This window comes from Jaculus jaculus, chromosome 5, assembly GCF_020740685.1.
Source record: "Jaculus jaculus isolate mJacJac1 chromosome 5, mJacJac1.mat.Y.cur, whole genome shotgun sequence".
Classification (NCBI taxonomy): Eukaryota; Metazoa; Chordata; class Mammalia; order Rodentia; family Dipodidae; genus Jaculus; species Jaculus jaculus.
The window spans coordinates 32,215,036-32,233,407 of record NC_059106.1 but is presented as its reverse complement, the minus strand read 5'-3'; the positions used below and the strand labels follow the sequence as shown (position 1 = coordinate 32,233,407).

Below are 18,372 nucleotides of genomic sequence, written 5' to 3'. Positions count from 1 at the left end.
TTTTGCCATACATATATTTCCCTGAGGTTGTCTTAGAAGCAAGGTTGTGTGTGTGTGGGGGGGGGAGGGCAATGAAGGGGAATCCGGAAAGACTCAGATATCAGCACCCAGGTCAAAGGACACATGTAGTTTAAGTCTGGTTATAGGTGTGCATACCACACTCGTCATTTTCACATGGGTTCTGGAGATCAAATGTAGGTCCGTAGCTTTAGAGGTAAGCACTTTACCACCTGAGTGATCTCCTCAGCCCCAGTGCATCTGCTGTACTGTTTTTCCCCTGAGAAAGCTTTATGCCTTATGGATAATCTACATTGGGAATACTCCTTTCACAGGTTGTGAAAAGATACTTTCTTCCAAATTTTTGTGTGTGTAATTATAAAATAGAAAAGTCAAGGTCCTGGGTTCCAAAGTTGTGTTTTGAATAGCACTAAGAGACTCATAGACAATTGAATGTTGACTCAGTGAAATTTAATTTCTCTTCAGTTGTTTGTGAGTGTGCTTTCATAATCCTTCTAAGCCATGGCAGCACTCCCTGTCATTGGGATCAGAGATGGAGGCTGAGAAGATAACACACAATGATCCTGTCACATAACTATACACATTGCCTAACACATAATTGATGGGCCTTGGAGAAGCCTGACTTCTGGCCCAATGGCTGTCATTGAGAGAGAAGTTGAATCGTTCATGTTACAAAGACCCACCATCACTGGGGCTCATCATCACCAAAGAGCCCAGTGTCATGTTGCATTTGATGTACTTGATAATAACTGAAACAACATTTTCCCCCTATTTTTGATAGAAAGTCAACAGAGCTTAAAACAGTCTAAAATTTTTCCATGGGCTTTGAATGAGTTGGGACTGGGGTCCTGGTTCCCAGCTTACCGATTGCGCAGCTCCTTTCCATTGAGGAAGGAGTAAAGCTTGTAGTCTCTGGAATCTGGAACACATTTTTGGTTCCCTGTCCCTAGACCTCCACCTACACTACTTTCTGTTGTATGTGGGGATGAACTGCTGTTGCTCCAGACATTCTTCAGGGACCATCTCAGTTCTGGTTTGCTGAAGAGTGAGGCTTTCCTTATCATTGTTGAGATGTTCCAGATGCCAGCCCATTCTGCTTTGGCTTCAGTTGTTTCTGCTCTGCTTAGCGCTTGGACACTGTATTGCCCTGCTATGCAGGGAGCAGACTGGTGCTGCATGGATGGGCACTTCTTTCTCCGCTCTGAGTTAACCTGCCCAAGTGTTATTCTTACATTTGCATTGCTGGGACAAAGCGCCTGACCCAAAGCAATTGATGGGAGGAAAGTTGTTTATTTTGGCTTATAGCCTTGAGGGAAGCTCTATGATGGCAGGGCAGGAGCAGAGTCTGGACATACCTCTGCCACAGCTGGTGGAAAACAGCAGTAGGAGTGAGCCAAACTCTGGTAAGGGGGAGCCATCTATAACATCTCTAAGTCTACTCCATGAAACACACCTCCTCCAGCAAGGCTCCACTTCTAAAATTGCCACCAGCTGGGGACCAAGCATTCCAAACATGAGTTTGTGAGGGATATCTGTTTCAAACCATCACACCAAGGATACATAGCTTGGTTAGAAAGAGTCCTCCTCCTTTAATCCTGTTTCACTGTAGCTCTTATTCCTCCATTCTTCCATTCATGCAACTATCTACCAATCCATCTACCCATGGATCCATCCATCCAGCCATCATCTCTTTACACTATGTGAGACATTATGAATAGCATTAAATATAATCATCTCTGCACTCAAAGACCTGAGCAGCATATGGAACCTAATGGTGATGGGTCATTCAACTAGATTTCTATCATAATTATTTTTATATCTTTCTATGATTTTATTAACTATATTTAATTAACACAGTTTTGCTTTTTTAGAATGCTTTAGTTTACTAGAAAAATTGGGTGGAAAACATAGAGTTCCTATACACCTCCCTTCCCCATACAAACACAATGTGCTCCACCACCAATGTACTGTACTAGAATTATATTTACATTACAATGAAACTATCCCAACATATCATCAACACCCAAAATCCATATTTAATATTAGGGTTCACTCTTGGTGCTGCATATTCTTTGAGTTTTGACAGACATGTAGCAACAGATATCCACTACTGAAGTTCTATACAGCATACTTTAAGTAGCTCCACAATCCTCTATGCTCTGCCTATTTGGTTCTCCCTTCCAGTCCCTGGTAACCACTAACTGATTGCCTCACTTGTTTTCCCTTTTTCAGAATGTCATATAGTACTTTCATGTCTTTTCATGGCTTGGAAATTTGTTTCTTATGAGTACTGAATAATATCCAATTATCTAGTCTGGATCTAGAATGTATATATATATATATATATATATATATATATATATATATGTATGTATATATGTATATATGTATATATGTGTATATATATATATATATATATATATATATATTTTTTTTTTTTTTAATTTTTCGAGGTAGGGTCTCACTCTAGCCCAAGCTGACCTGGAATTCACTATGGAGTCTCAAGGTGGCCTCGAACTCATGGCAATTCTCCTACCTCTGCCTCCCGAGTGCTGGGATTAAAGGCGTGCACCACCATGCCCGGCTCTTTAGAATGTATATTTTTTTAATCCATTCAACCACTGAAGGATATCTTAGATGTTTCCAAAGTTTGGTGATTATGAGTAAAGCTACTATAAATGTGTATATACAGATTATACACACATCAAGGAGTGCATAAAACTGCCAAACTGAATTTGAAAGGGGCTATACCATTTTTCATTCCCTCTGCAGCTACACATAACAGTCTCTGCTGTTTCCGGTCTCACCAGCACATGATGCAGTCAGGAGTTTGGTTTTGGTTATTTGTGTGTATGGAGGGGGCAGGGGGTGGGGAGTAGAAAGGATTGAATAAAGTCTAGGCTAAATGCTAGGTAAGAGCTCTACTACTGAGCTACACCCTATCTCAGTTTAGTTTATTTTAGAGTCAGTAACTAATGAGGGAAAAATTTAAATGTGATTAAAATGATACTGTAATTTGAATAATTACCATAAATATCTATTTCATTAAGTTTGAATTGTAGAAATTTTTTGTTTTGTAGTGTTGGGGACCAATCCCAGACAGAGAATGTCAAGCAAGTAGTCTACCACTAAGCTGTATCCCTAACTCAGGATTTTGCCCACTCTAATAGGTCTGCAATGTTATATATTTGATAAATAAATCTGCAAATGTACTTGAAGATCCTGAAGATGTGGCAGGCAACGAATAAAGCTTTGTGTAATGAATGAACAAGCAGTTTTCACAGGACACCATGAAAATAGATTAGTACATCAACACTCTGTGGCTCTTTACAAGATATAGTGTTAAATAGATACTCAGATATTAGCAGCCATGGAGGACACTGGAAAAAACAAGGGAATGCAACAGTAAGACTTTATGTACTGGTCAGAGGAATGGGACCTGAGTCATATCTGTGGCTTTAGGAGACATTATATGACATTTTGGACTGCCTGAAGAATCATTAATGGGTAACCACCAAAATCTGACTCCAGGAATCTAAATTTGTAAGATTACTTATAGCAGAAGGCTTTCTGAACAACAAAACCAACAACAATAAAATTAATATAAAAACAAGCAATTGCATACCATTTTATGTGTCACTGAATTCCCTCTTACAACAGTCGGTCAAAACAGGCCTGTCACTTTCCTGGACAGAACAAAGTCTCTCAGGAATGGCTACTTTGTTCTAGAGATTTTAGAGAATAACATAAAGCCTGCCTAAAATATAGATCAACACAGTGGTCTCTTTGGGTATTGTCCATTCTCACCCCTTGGAAGTAGACATTACAAGAAACCTCACAACAAAAGATTTTCTGGCCTAAATGTAAGGAATGTGGAAGCTGAGAAACCTATCACAGAAATACACAAGATCAAGAGGGTTCTGGATAAAGTCACCAGTTCTACATCCCAAAAAATGGTCTTGAACTTTAGGCTTAGCTAGTCACCCAAGGAAAATATAGAAGTAAGACTAGAGAGATGGCTCAGCAGTAAAAAGCACTTGCTGACAAAAGTTGATGGCCTGGGTTCAATTCCCCAGTGTTCAGGTAAATACAAATGCACAAAGTGGCACATACATCTGTAGTTTGTTTGCAGTGGCAGGGGGCCCTGGCATGCCCATACTCTCACTCTTATCTTTATCTTATATAAATAAATAAAATAAAAATATTTTTTTTAAAAAGTAGACTACATGAGTGACTGGAGGAAAATGACCAATATCTGTCCAAGCAACTCACGGTCTAACCTACTTAGTAGCAAACAACCTGACGTGATGCTCACACAAGTGCAATAGTGGTGCACAGCCATGGTGGGAAATCAACTGCTCTGGATTTGGCTAACTGATCTGTTCAGTGGAACGGAACCCATAGTAGGAGCTGGGAAACAAGTCAGAACCATATCCAAAAATGAGCCCATTCTCCATTATTAAGCTCCTACCAATCGTGGGCTACAAGAGGGCCTATACCTATTAAATTCTCTCTAAAAAATAATGGTTATCACATTTATCTGGTGATAACTTTACTCTCCAATGGAGAATATGCTTCTTTTTTCAGATAGATGCAGATCCTAAGGAGAGAACCATCCCGTCATACCTCAAAAGGGCCTTAGCTGAAACGAAAAAAACTGGGGAAACAAGCAAGAGTGCTGTTTTTTTGGTGAACCTGGTACCAGCACAAGGGTGAAGGAGATAGAGACCACTAAAGTCCTACCAAACCAGATATCCAGAGACACAGAGGCTCCCAAGGCCTAAGATCACTGAAGCAGACCTAAAATGAATCCAACCTGGCTCAGGGAAAGTTGCAGAAGAGGGGGCAGAAAGAATGTCAGAGCCACACGTTGGGTCATGATACACAGAGACATTGCCTGCTACCCATAACTGATGGCTAACCCCGCAATGCACGACCCGTATACCCCAACAAGGAGGGTCCCTGTGGAGGGAGGAGGACAGGGAGGAGGCTAACAATGGTACCAACTTGACTGTATTCACTGAATACAAAACTAATAAAAAAAAAGGCAAGACTAGAGATGAAGTAAGTCACATTCAGTGTATCTGTTCAAGACTTAATTATACTGCATCAAATTTCATATGCAGAAGTCTTAAGACTGAGTCCTAAGATCACCTGAGAAGGTGATCATATTTGGAAATGCTATTGGAGATGCTGTTAATGAAAAGGAGGTTATACTGGCAAGGACTGATCCCTATTCCTCTGTGTCTGGCGATCATTTGAAAGAACACTATGTAAAGAGACAGATGTGGGAAACACTGTGTGAAGATGGAAGAGACAGGGATAAACCTGGTGCACAAGGAATGCCAATGACTCCCAGAAGCACTGAACAGATTCTCTCCCACTGCCCTCTAAGGGAACCAACCCTGCCAACATCTCCATAACAAGTCTGTAGGCTTATGTAAGGTTGACAATAAAGTTCTGTTTATTCAGCTTGTGGTACTTTGTTCCAGCAACCCTAGCAAGCTAACACAGCATCAATGCTTTCCTTTGTTAATGGTACAAATAACATACATGAGTTTGGGGTAATGACTGTTTATTTAAGAGGTAGCAAGTAATTTGACAATTATTTTTGTGTCCTGAATTTAAGTATTTTATATTATACTAGTGATTTCAATTGCTAAAGCATAACATAATTTGATTGAGAATTGCATTCAATTGTATAAAGTGACTTGACATACTACATTACAAACTTTGGATTATTAGATTTGCAGGACTAGTAAATTTACAAGTTGGGAAGGTGCTTATAAATTCTTGGCAAGCATTTATGCTGGACATGTGTAGGATTCCACAGTCTGAAGATGTACTAATTTTTTAGCTAGATTCAGATGCTTATGAGAATTTAATTAATTACTTCTGCTTACTTTAAATACTCATTATTTTCTTATTTCCTTATTTGAGAGAGAAAGAGAGAGAAGCATGCATGAACCAGGGCCTCCTGCCACTGCAAATGAACTCCAGGCATATGTACCACTTTGTAGATCTGGGATTGCTTAGGTCCTGGGGAATGAACCTGGATCAACAGGTTTGCAAGCAAGTGCCTTTAACCATTGAGCTATCACACTCAACCTGAAAATTTTGAATTATATTTATGAATCAAGTGAATAATTGACTAAAAAGTTATTTATTTTTAATTTTTTTTATTTTTACTTATTTATTTGAGAGAGAGGGAGAAAGTGGAAGATAGAGAGAGAACAGACATATCAGGGTCTCTAGCCACTGCAAATAATCTCCAGACACAGGTGTCATCTTGTGCACCTGATTTATGTGAGTCCTGGGGAATCAAACCCAGTCCTTTGGCTTTGTAGGAAAGTGCCTTAACCACTAAGAAATCTCTCCAAGTCTTTTAATTTTTTTATTTGTACGTTTTTATTAGAGAGAGACAGAGAGAAAGAGAGAGAAGGCACACTGAGAGAATGGAATTATTTCTATTCTTGTACAGATGGTTAGATTCACACATTGAATAAAGAGATATGTAATTAGTGTGTAAATCTTTCAATTTGTCTTACAGTTTCAATTTCTCTTCCTCAGAATTTTCTTTTAATCTAAGTGTATCTTTCTTTTGGTGCCAGGTATGAGGATGCCAATGCCTTACAAAACCAAGTCATTTTCTTCCAGAAGAATTACTTTTACTAACTAGCTAAGCCATCTGATTGGAGATGGTGCCCATTTCTCTGATCTTGTTTTCAGAGTGGGAGCCATAGCACACTGGGACTGGTGTATATGGTCCTTTTGGTCCCATTCTTTTATTATAGCCTCAAACCACACTTGATATTTCCTGGAAACTCATGCAAGAAGGTGGACATTGACTGAATCTCAAAGCAGGTGAGCTTCCCCATGGACCAGGACAAAGTGATCCTTTGTGGCATGTGGTACCACCCAGTCTAGTGCTGGATGAGCAAAGATGTTGATATGGCCATGGACAAACCACAAAGGAGGTAGGCTAGGAGCTGGATGCTATTGGAGCTCCCACACCACTAGACAGATAAGAACTGACGGGAGAGAAGGCAAAAGTCTGAAAATAGCATTTGCAGCTGCTGGCACATGTGAGATTGTATGTTTTCTATTCTTAGGCTGAATTCTGCAGATATAGCAACAGAATGACACGAGCAATCTGCAAATAGTAGAATAAAATCCAAAGGTCCTGAGTGATAGTCATAAGGGCACAGATACCACAGAGTTGGAAGTGACTCAGAATTTAACCGTCACTTAGACCAGAGAGGTTTAGTTACTGATCTAAAGATGCACAACCAGAAATCATCAATGCTAAGGACCTCAACCAAAGGATACTGACAGCCTAGTGCAGAATTTTGTAAAACCAGCTTTCAGCATCAGCTGCCTCCTTGGTCCTGCCATTCAAGAGCTGGCTCTTGATATTCTAGCACTGTAACTTGTTTTATGGTTTTTGAATGAAAGTCATGCCAAGGTATCAAATTATTATTTTCATATTATTGAATTACTATGTAGAAAGGGCCTGCATATTCCTCTTATCCTTATCATAACCAGTTTCTATCACTACTGTGATAGTTATTTCATGGAAACACAATGCTTTGTATAATCTTTTAAAACTTTAATATTTTTTTGTAGATGCTGTTTTTTTTTAAAATTTTTTTTTGTTCATTATTTATTTATTTGAGAGCAACAGACACAGGGAGAAAGACAGATAGAGGGAGAGAGAGAGAATGGGTGCACCAGGGCTTCCAGCCACTGCAAACGAACTCCAGACGCATGGGCCCCCTTGTGCATCTGGCTAACTTGGGACCTGGGGAACTGAGCCTTGAACTGGGGTCCTTAGGCTTCACAGGCAAGCGCTTAACCGCTAAGCCATCTCTCCAGCCCGTAGATGCTGTTTTATCTCAGCTAAAATCCTAACCAGGGCTGGGGAGATGGCACAGTGGTTGAGGGTACTCGCTTGCTTGGGGTTCAATTTCTGAGCATCCATATAAAGCCAGATACCCAAAGTAGCACATTCATCTGGAGTTCCTTTGCAGTGGCAAGAGGCCCTACTCTCTCTGCTTTCTTCCTCTCAAATAAATAATTTTTTTAAAAAAATATCTTAATTGATAATCCAAACAAACATGCAAGACTACGATTTTTAGACTATCATAGGAAATGTAAACACAGTTAAAGGGGAGAAAAAGTACATTTTCATTTTAGATATTAACATATGATTCTGTGCAACTCCCACCCCCCCAATTCCTGTTTAAATTGAATAGTCTAAATTGAATGGTTAAGATGTTCTGAGAAAGAGCTGAATAATCAAGCTCATTCACTGAAAGCCATTCATTTTGAAGTGATAATGGCAAAATGGCTTAAGAAATCATCTAGCCTAAATGTTTTGGAGTTTTCTAATTCATGTTATTTTTAGGGATTTTCTAATTTTGATTTTCCTATCATTACTTCAGATTGTGCTGAGTCACAAGTGCACATGAGAATTGTAAACCCGTGAAATACTTCCAGGGACACAGACACCGTGGGTGCTGTCAACACCAATGACAGAAAGAGGGGAAGGGAGAGAAAAACAAACCACCCTGGAGAGTCACAGAAACTGGGGCAGGGAGCTGTGAAAGCAGCACGCTGTGTGCCCAGGGGTACGGATTCTACTTCATCCTGAAGCACTTAATGACAAAGAATAGATCCAAGAAAGCCAGGAAGAGAAAAATTCAGAGCTGGGATAAAGAGGAGATAAACACTCATTCTGTTTAATTCTCCAGACTCCATGCCAAGTCAGGCTGCCTCCTAAAGTCTGTTTGTAAGGAGAAACATCACCTCCCCAGAGGTCACCTTGAACCAGAGGGTGAGGGGAGAAATCACAAAACGGCTAGCAGAAAGGAAGCTTTAAAACCAGAAGCAGCTGGTTTTGGTGGTGTATACTTTCAATCCCAGTACTTGGGAGGCAGAAATAGGAGGAGCGCCATGATTTCAAGGCCACCCCGAGACTACATAGTGAATTCCAGGTTAACCCTGAGCTAGAGTGAAACCCTACCTCAAAAAAAGCAAACAACAAAAAACAAACAAACAAACACCCCAGAAGCAGATGTTGCAGTCTCCTTTACGCTAAGCCACCAGTTTAGATGCTTTGTCAATGTTAAGCATGTTTGAATTCAGAACATCTAGTCTGAAACATGCGGATGATATTCCCAGGGTGATGCCAAGTGCAAAGCTGGTCTCATTTCAATGTTGTCCCACGTTGCTCAACCATGCAAGCAAAAAATTGAGCCAAGTATAAGGGAAATGCTGCCTATGGCGAGCAAAACTTAGAAGCAAACAAACCAATTAAAAATGATTCCTTGCTCCTAGGACAGAAAGCTCAGGTTGGGGGGTGTGGTTGTTAGGAAGTGGATCTGCTCTTTGGATGACAAGTAGCAGGGGAAGGCATGCCAAAAAAAGCCTCTTCCATAGTCACAACCAGCAGCTGCTTTGCTGAACATCATCCTTCCATTTTGTTCACTTCTCCTGTTTTCCTTAAATCATCAGAGCCAGAACACAGTACAAATAGCATCTATCCCTGGCAATACTGACCCTGTGACCAAAGCATCAGGAAAAGGATGGATGATATTTCTCCTTTACTGGATACGTCCCAACTACACTGTCTTCACTTTAAGATTTGAGTACTTAAAGCAGCTCTTCTCCCCAGGTACAAATGTGGGAGGAATGAAGACCAGGCCTAGAAAAGGGCGGGGAGTGGAAGATGTGTAAAAAGGGTTAGCATCAGATTTGAATTTGAACTTTGGAAGGAAGAAAAAAGCCAGAGGCAAATGGAAGTGACCTTGTCCAGGAAAGGACTGGTGGAGGGGTCAAGCTAGGGTTGAAATGCCAGAGAAAGCAGGAAAGATCCGATTTGTACTTCTGATGAAACTAACCTAGGATTTATACTGTACTGAAAAACTCAGTGCCAGGAGGGATAAGATCTTGGTCTTTTGAGTTAGTAAGATTCAAGCAGAAACTGGTGGCATGGATCTGTAATCTCAGCTGCTTAGGAGCCTGAGTCAGGTAGATCACAAGTTCAAGGTCTGCCTGGGTTACAGAGTGGGTTTAAAGAGTTCAAGTAAGCCTGAAATTAGCAAATCCTGTCTCAAAAACTGGAGGGAAGCTGCGGGTAAAGCTCAGACCAGAATACTTTCCCAGCTTGCTCAAAATCTAAGCCTAATTCCTAGCAATGCAAAAAAAAAAAAGATTCAAGTGGTCACCTATGATGATTTGGACATCTGATTAGAATGCATAAATGGTTCTATGTCTGGAAGAGAATGGAATTCTTTGCAGTGTCCCTTGTGGCTTTTCTACTGTCTGGACTTCCTTATCCTTTGCCACGGGAGCTCCTCTCCCAGCATGAAAGCCATTATAAACATATTTATTCTACTAATAACAAAAATGCCTATTTCTGGGCTGGAGATATTTCTCAGTGGTTAAGGCACTTGCCTACAAGGTCTAACAACCTGAGTTTGATTCCTCAATACCCACATAAAGCCAGAGGCTCAAAGTGGCACATGCATCTGGAGTTCATTTGCAGTGACTGGAGGCTCTAGTGTGTCTATTCTTTCCTTCTCTCTCTGAGTGCAAATAAATAAATAAATAAATAAATAAATAAAATATTTTAAAATACTTATTCCTGAAATTTGTCTGTTATCTTTCACTCTAGATGTTACAGTTCAAATCTTTTTCTCAAAGACAAGTTGAATAAAGAAAAAAAAAAAAAGATCTTAGCATGATGGGACATCTGTCCTTCAGACCACACAGCATGTACAGGGCATAAATCCTGCTACCCTTTCGGGGAGGCACCCACAATAAAGTCCACATACTCTGTGATTTCTTAGTTGTTTGATTCCCTCATCCTCTTCACTTTTGTCACAATACTTAGGCAAAGGGTAATACGCGTCAAGAAACTTTTTCTGTACCCACATGTCATTCCTGTCTGTACTGGGCCCTACTTCTGTTCTCTTTGTCGTCTTCTATACTTTTGGAGTGAGGTGAGTGTATGGGAATAAAATTCACATACAGACCTCTTTAAGAGCAAAGTGCTCTCTCACACGAAGTAAATTTTTCATGGCATGTGCTTTAGGTAAAGGCAAAGTCTGTAACCTTCTTCAAAAGTCTTCTGAGAGACATTAAAGAAGGGTTTTTTGTTTCATATTGCAGGCTAAATGCTATTTAATATATCAACAGAGGGAAAGGATAGTCATCTCCTTTCTTCCCTAACTACCTGGGTTACAGAGCCAGCCCCAGTTACAACAGCTGCAGCTTGGTAGTTTCAGAGTGGACAAACTGAGCTGTCAGCCCAAAGTTCCGGGGAAGGGGGGTGTCCATCCACAAATGGAGAGAAACCATTATTCTAAAATAAAAATGTTTAAGTTGGGGCTTTGACTTCTAAAACAAAAAGTCATTCAGTTTTAGCTCAGGGCTTCCTTGAGTGAAGTATTTGCGTTCCATCTTGGCTAGCTACTGAGTTTAGAGAACAAATTCCCTCTAGTCTTTAAATTTAATAAGTCCTGGCAAAAACTGTTTGTTCCAGAGTAGTTTTGATTTCTAATGTTTTAAGTTAGAGTAGCTAACTTGTCACGTCATTTTGCTCCCATTCTTCAAAGGATTGCACACAAAATATTTCTTTTCAAAAAGTCTCATATAAGATAGCTCTTAAAAATATTATTTATTAAAAATGTTACTTATTTATTTAAGAGAGAGAAAGAGGGAGAGGGAGCTAATGGGCACTCTAGGACCTCCAGCCACTGCAAATGAACTCCAGATGCATGTACCACTCCAGATGTATGTTCAGGCAGTAAAATGCACAGAAAAAGGAAACCCTGTATTCTATGGTCAGGAGCAGATCTCATCAACTGGGAGTAACCTTGGAGTTTGATAGGTCTGAGGCAGAGGACAGTAAGTGACCAACTGTAGAAGCCATGAACAGAGAAGCTCCAGCAGATATTGGATGTCCATAGATATGTCCCTCTAGCTGAGTGACCAATATATAGGGTAATTGAAAAAGTACAAAGTTAGGTCCTCTGCCTGTTCAGATTTTAGTTAGGTGGCTAGTTCCCACATCCCTAACTTACTTGGGAGACACCCCTCAAGTATAACATTAGTAATACCAGTGGGTACATTTTGGGGAGTCTTGGAGGGAGTGGGAGATACTGCCAAGATTATAGACTAAAGAGCTATTGTGGCTCACAAAAGGTTCATAAAGTGAATATAGCTCTGGTGCACATCTGATACTTATTCAATAGTGTTGAGACAATTCTGGACACTGGCATAAATCATAGGAAAGGCAAGAGTACCCAGTTTAACTAACACCTCTATGTATATAATTGACAACCTCCAAATTTTGAAGACCCAGAAATAAACTACTCCAACACTTTCTCATTTTCTTCTTTTGATCCTGTGCTGCTTTTTTTTTTTAAATATTTTTTGTTCATTTTTTATTTATTTATTTGAGAGCAACAGACACAGAGAAAAAGACAGATAGAGGGAGAGAGAGAGAATGGGCACGCCAGGGCTTCCAGCCACTGCAAACGAACTCCAGACGCGTGCGCCCCCTTGTGCATCTGGCTAACGTGGGACCTGGGGAACCGAGCCTCGAACCGGGGTCCATAGGCTTCATAGGCGAGTGCTTAACCGCTAAGCCATTTCTCCAGCCCATGTGCTGCTTTTTTTAACTTTCCTATTATTTTAGTACTATTTCTAGTTTTCCATATTAAAAATAACTTTCAGCTTATTATTTTTTATTCCTTCATACATTTATCTAATTTTATTTATGGATTTTTTTCTTGTAGGCAAATTTTTCTCTTTCTTTTGGTTTTTTTCTTTTTCTTTTTAGGCCTTTGTGTTTTTAAACTTTTAAGCAAAAGAACAATAATCTAACCAACTAGAAAAGCAATCAACAAAATTACAGAAAGCAGTAAGTACTTCTATTTTAAAAAATATTTATTTATTTATTTAACAGAGAAAGAGGGGGAGGAGAGAGAGAGAGAGAGAGAGAGAGAGAGAATGGGCACACCAGGGCCTCCAGCCACTGCAAATGAACTCCAGAGACATGCTCCCTCTTGTGCATCTGGCTAACTTGGGTCCTAGGGAATCGAACCTGGGTACTTTGGCTTTGCAGGCAAACACATTAAGCACTAAGCCATCCCTCCAGCCCAGTCTCAACTCACCTCTACAGAGACCCACACTAAGGCTAGAGAGATGGCTCAGTGGTAAAGGCACTTACTTTTGAAGCCTAAAGACCCAGATTATTTCCCCAGAACCTACATAAGCCAGATGTACAAGGTGGTACATACATCTGGAGTTTGTTTTCAGTGACTAGAGGCCCTGGTTCAGCCATTCCTCTCTCTCTCATAAATAAATAAAAATAAAATATTTAATAAAAGAGACACATACTAAATGAATGGGTTAACAACAAGATCCATTTCTCTATTGTCTCTCAGAAACACACTTCATTGGCAAAGACACCCACAGACTGAGAATACAGGGATGGAAATTAATCCATCAAGTAAACAAAAGCCTGTAACAAGCTGGCATAGATATTTTTACATCTGATAAGGTAGACTTCAAATAGAAAAAAAAATCAGAAGAGACAATGAATGCCATTATGGATTAATAGAGGAACTATTAATCAAGAAGACATTTCAACTACCAATACATATGTAATGAGCTCCCAGTTTCATAAAAGAAGCATTAAAAGGCATAAAAGGTAGATTTTCATGAGACAAATATGTGACTTCAGTACCCCACAGGTCCTCCAAATGAATACCAGTGAAGAAATTTCTAAGTCAAACTACACCATAGATCAAATGGATTTAAGAAACATGTACAGAATATTTCACCCAACAGGTAAGGAGTATACATTCTCAGGAGCCCATTGAATTGTCTCTAAAATAGACCTCCCCCTATGTCATAAAGCAAGTCTTAAAAATATAGCAGGGTGTGGTGGTGCACACTTTTAATCCCAGCAAATGGGTGGCAGAGTTAGGAGGATGGCTATGAGTTCAAGGCCAACTTGGGACTACAGAGTGAGTGCTAGGTCAACCTTGGCTAGAGTGAGACCCTACTTTGAAAAGGAAATCAAAATAATTTATTATATCTTATCAAATCATAGTTGGGTGAATCTAGGAGTCAACAGCAAGATAACTACAGAAATCTATGGAGGCAGAGTAACACCCTCTGGAATGCTCAGTGGGTCATTGAAGGACACATACAAAGTTTAAAACTCTCTTAGAGTCAAATAAAAATGAAAGCACAATTTACCAGCAACTTTTAGACACAGCTAAGAGAATTCTAAGAGGAAAGTTATGGCTACAAATACTTACATTCATGATATATCTCAACACCCTAAAAGACCTAATATCAAATGTTCCTTAAGCTGTCCCATACTCATTCCATGAGGCTAGCAAAGCACACATACCAAGTCAGAAATGGACACAACTTCCCAGTAGAAGCTATATGGAAAAATTCTCAGGAATTGTCCTGCAGGCTGATTTGGAGAAGAAAATAACACACTGTGATGAGCTGGTTTTATCCAGGAATGGAAAGATGGTCCCACATACACCAATCAGTAGATGTAATACTTAGGGGCAGATAACACATGCTCAGCTCAATAGATGCAGAAAATTCCTTTGACAAAGTTTATAATCCTTTCTTGATAAAAGCCCTGAAGAAAGTAGAAATGGAAGGAACATACCTAAACATAGTAAAGGTTGTATGTGACAAACCTAGAGCCAACATTGTGTGAAATACAGCAGAAATCAGAAATAAGATAAGGCCTCAGGAATGGATTTTATGTCAAGTACTGAGTACAGTGCTTGACAAGACATGCTAGCTCCCAACATTAGTGGTGACTGAAATATCCTAACCAGGGTGGTTCAAGTGTCACCCGTACTTACCTCCATTGTAAAACCTATGACTTTGAAACACTGCTCAATTAATTCATACTGGGATTTATAGTAACTATTATTTATCATGTCCTGTACTGTTCTGAGGTGGTCATTTTGTAGGTACCTGAAAAAAGCAGGAGAGGAAGGATAAAAACTTAAAATTATATCATAACAGAAAGTGTTATCAAAGTAGAAACCACCAGTGGATTACCTGGGAGGCTTATTTTCAGGCAATTTGTAAAGAGCTAGTTTCTTCTTTCCAGCTAAGCCAGCATAAGTGTAGTAAAAAATGTGAAAATTCTTTTCCCCACTGAAACAACAAGACATTTCCAGAAAGGTGATTAATAACAATGCTTATTTATTATTAAAGTGACTTGTCAATATGATTCTTAGATCAAAATCTGTTAACAACTGTGAGTGACCATGTGGGCTTCATTTAATATTGTGTTTTGGGTTTCTATTACTAATGTCATTACTTTTATTAGTTTTAAACACCATGACATTTGTGAGTGACTTTCCAGGCATTGTTTTACTGGGCATACCGTAGGAAAAAAAAAAAAAAAGTAAAAACACAAAATCCCTCTATTTCTCTGCTAACAGATACAATAAGTAAGTTAAATAAAAATATTTTTTTTAAAGGGGGCTGGCTCAGGAAGAGGCCTGCCATGATACCACGTTTTGGGGCTGAGCTTAACTAACCACAATATCAGCATCAGATTTAAATGCCAGGAAAGGGGAACTCCCTCTCAGAGAGGTACTCAGGTTGCTTATGGAAAAACAGTTCTATGTAACTTCTTTAGGCAAGAGATAAAGTAGAAGCCTGATTCTTCTCTGATCTCTAGCAAAGTGGAGACTGCAAGGATAGGTCCAAAGACATTTCTGCTTTTTACTTTTGGGGCCCAGTCACTCTAAACTGTCTCAGTAGGAGAGGAATCAGTGAGGGTAGATATAAAGCAAAAAGAAGTAAGGGTTTCAAACTCACATCCTTTATATCTCCATCTTATTGTAGGCACCAGTGAGGCAGTTTATGGGTGACAGGGCCACAAAATGAATAGCTTTCTCTTGGCAAAATGCAGGAGCTGTCCTTGGGTAGGTATGGGAAAATCTAGGTCATTTCACTTTACTACAGGTCAGAAACATCAGAAGGTTCTCGTCTTTCCTTATAACTGCCCCCTTAGACAGTTCTTCCATTCCCTTCTGAGAAGGCTGTTTCTAGTAATTATGATTTCTGGGATAATTGCCGTTTTCTAGAAATCCTGACTCCAGACACCCAACATCAGGACGGGCCTGACTAAACCAGCTGCCCATCTATGGGGCTCATAAAAACCCCAACCTGAGTTCGATGTGGGTTCTCAAACCCCTTCTTGACTGCTTGGAAAAGAGCACTCCTTTCTTTTCCTTTCTTCCTTTTTCCTTCCTTCCTTCTTTTCCTCCTTCCTTCCTTCTTTTCCTCCTTCCTTCCTTCTTTTCCTCCCTCCTTCCTTCTTTTCCTCCCTCCCTCCCTCCCTCCCTCCCTCCCTCCCTCCCTTCCTTCCTTCCTTCCTTCCTTCCTTCCTTCCCTTAAGCGCCTCTGCTTTTAAAACTCTCCTTCCTAAAGCTCAGCTGTAATAACATCTTTCTGAACCTTAATCTCTGGTTTATGGATTTCACTCGCTGACTTTATAAGACAAGTATCCAGAAACACCCCCAATATAATGGTATGTTGGTGTATATTGGTGCATTTCAGGGGAACCCAAAGTCCTATATTTCCAGGATACTTCAGAAAACAAACACCAACACTGCACACTAGCAATGCTAGGACAAAACTAAAAGTCTAGTTCTCATCTTTATCACCACAGAATAATGAAACCTCCATGATTAGTGCAGTATATAATTTAGTTTGCTTTGTTCCCATGGAAACCACATTGATTGCTCCACATGTCACCTCTTTAAAGCTTAAATGATGCAATGTATAATTAGTCAAGTGACTCATAAACGTAGACACACAACATTAGAGGACTTCTCTATAATCATCGGTTTACATTTATTTAGGTTGCTGGAGATTTTATGGGAAATGCACTGACCTTCAGTGATAAACAACTAGAGTTAAAGCAATGGGAATAACCCACCTCCAGAGATCCTTCATTTTGTGCCCTGTCCCCAGACACATCAAAGCTGCACTACCAAATCTGAGTGCCTCAGCTTGTTCCTGGGGAAGGGTACCCAAGGGACAAAAGCAGGGTTTCAGCAGGTAACCAAGCGATGTTTCTATGACTGTGGTCTCACTTCTGCTTATAGATCCTCTAACAATTCTTTGGTGTTCCATTCAGCCACTGGTGGAAAGTCCTCAGGGTGATCTCATGTGCATTCAGAACTTTAGCACAGTCTTCACAAGGGTGTGTTTTAACTCGCCTGTGACATCTGGGAATCTTTGAGAGGCAATTACACACTAATGGTGGAGCTTTGCATTGCTAAGGAAGGGCCCACACAGTATTCATAGGATAGCATTTTATTTTGTTTAACCAGGTCTTCCTCCTAGACACCCAGTCACTTCCATCTTCATCCGTGTTATCTCCCTGCTCACTCTTAGCAGATGGACTCTTTATTTTCCTCAGAGACTAGATGAATGATCATCAAAGTCTGCACCAAGACACACAGAATTCTTAAAAGACCATCAGCTGGTTTTCCATGAAAATCTTCTTTGTTGGCTTTAAATTTTATATACTCAGTACATGGCAGACACTTCATAAATATTCATCAAATGGGTGAATGTTGAATGGCATTAGCTAGAGGTAAGGGTTCAAGCTACAACTGTTACTTAACCAGATTTTTGACATTAAATGACTTATTCATATTCAATCTCAGTTTCCTCATGATACTCTGTCATTGGATTGTAACAATTAAGAAACATGATGGCTTTGAGGTGCTTATCACAGTGCCCAACATGGAGTAACTGCTCCACAAATATACTTTCTCTCTCCACAGCACAGAGCACATCTGACACTCTGTTTATGACTCTTAGGGAGCCCAGTAAAGGGCTGGCTAGGGAGAGAACTGCAATCAATGCTTGTTAAACGACAGTCATAACAGGAGGAAACTGTAGAAAGGAAACTGTAGAAAGAGCTATAATTTATATTTATGGGAATTATCCCGCATTGCCTTCAATATGCTCATTTTCTCCTTGAAATTAGTCTCTTTGTAAAATGTTCTTTAAAATCAGCTACAATTTCATAAAGCATCTAAGTCACAAGCTATTAGAATTATATTATGAGGAAAGCAATGTAGCCATATATGTGGTCAGAAATTTAGGGATGATGACTTGGGCTGAGGAGAGAAAGAGACAAAAGGACCAATCCTCTTCAGATAAAGGTAAGTTCATTTAAAAACATACACATCTGCTGTGGTTCCTCCCTGTGCTTCTGATTCATTTTCCAGTGTTCTCTGCCTTGCTCTATGCATTAAGCAAAGGCTC

The 18,372-nt window shown here is 39.8% G+C and overlaps 1 protein-coding gene across 1 annotated transcript in view; it reads right to left on the bottom strand.

Moving 5' to 3' along the window:
* The window catches only part of Myo3a (myosin IIIA), a 167,371-nt gene that overhangs the window by 82,900 nt on the left and 66,099 nt on the right, over positions 1-18,372 (bottom strand). The window contains exons 14-15 of the mRNA XM_004659674.3: positions 15,133-15,231; positions 14,931-15,045 (exon numbers count right to left, since the gene is read on the bottom strand). Of these exons, the coding sequence (XP_004659731.2) occupies positions 14,931-15,045; positions 15,133-15,231 (214 nt within the window). The remainder of the gene's footprint in view (positions 1-14,930; positions 15,046-15,132; positions 15,232-18,372) is intronic.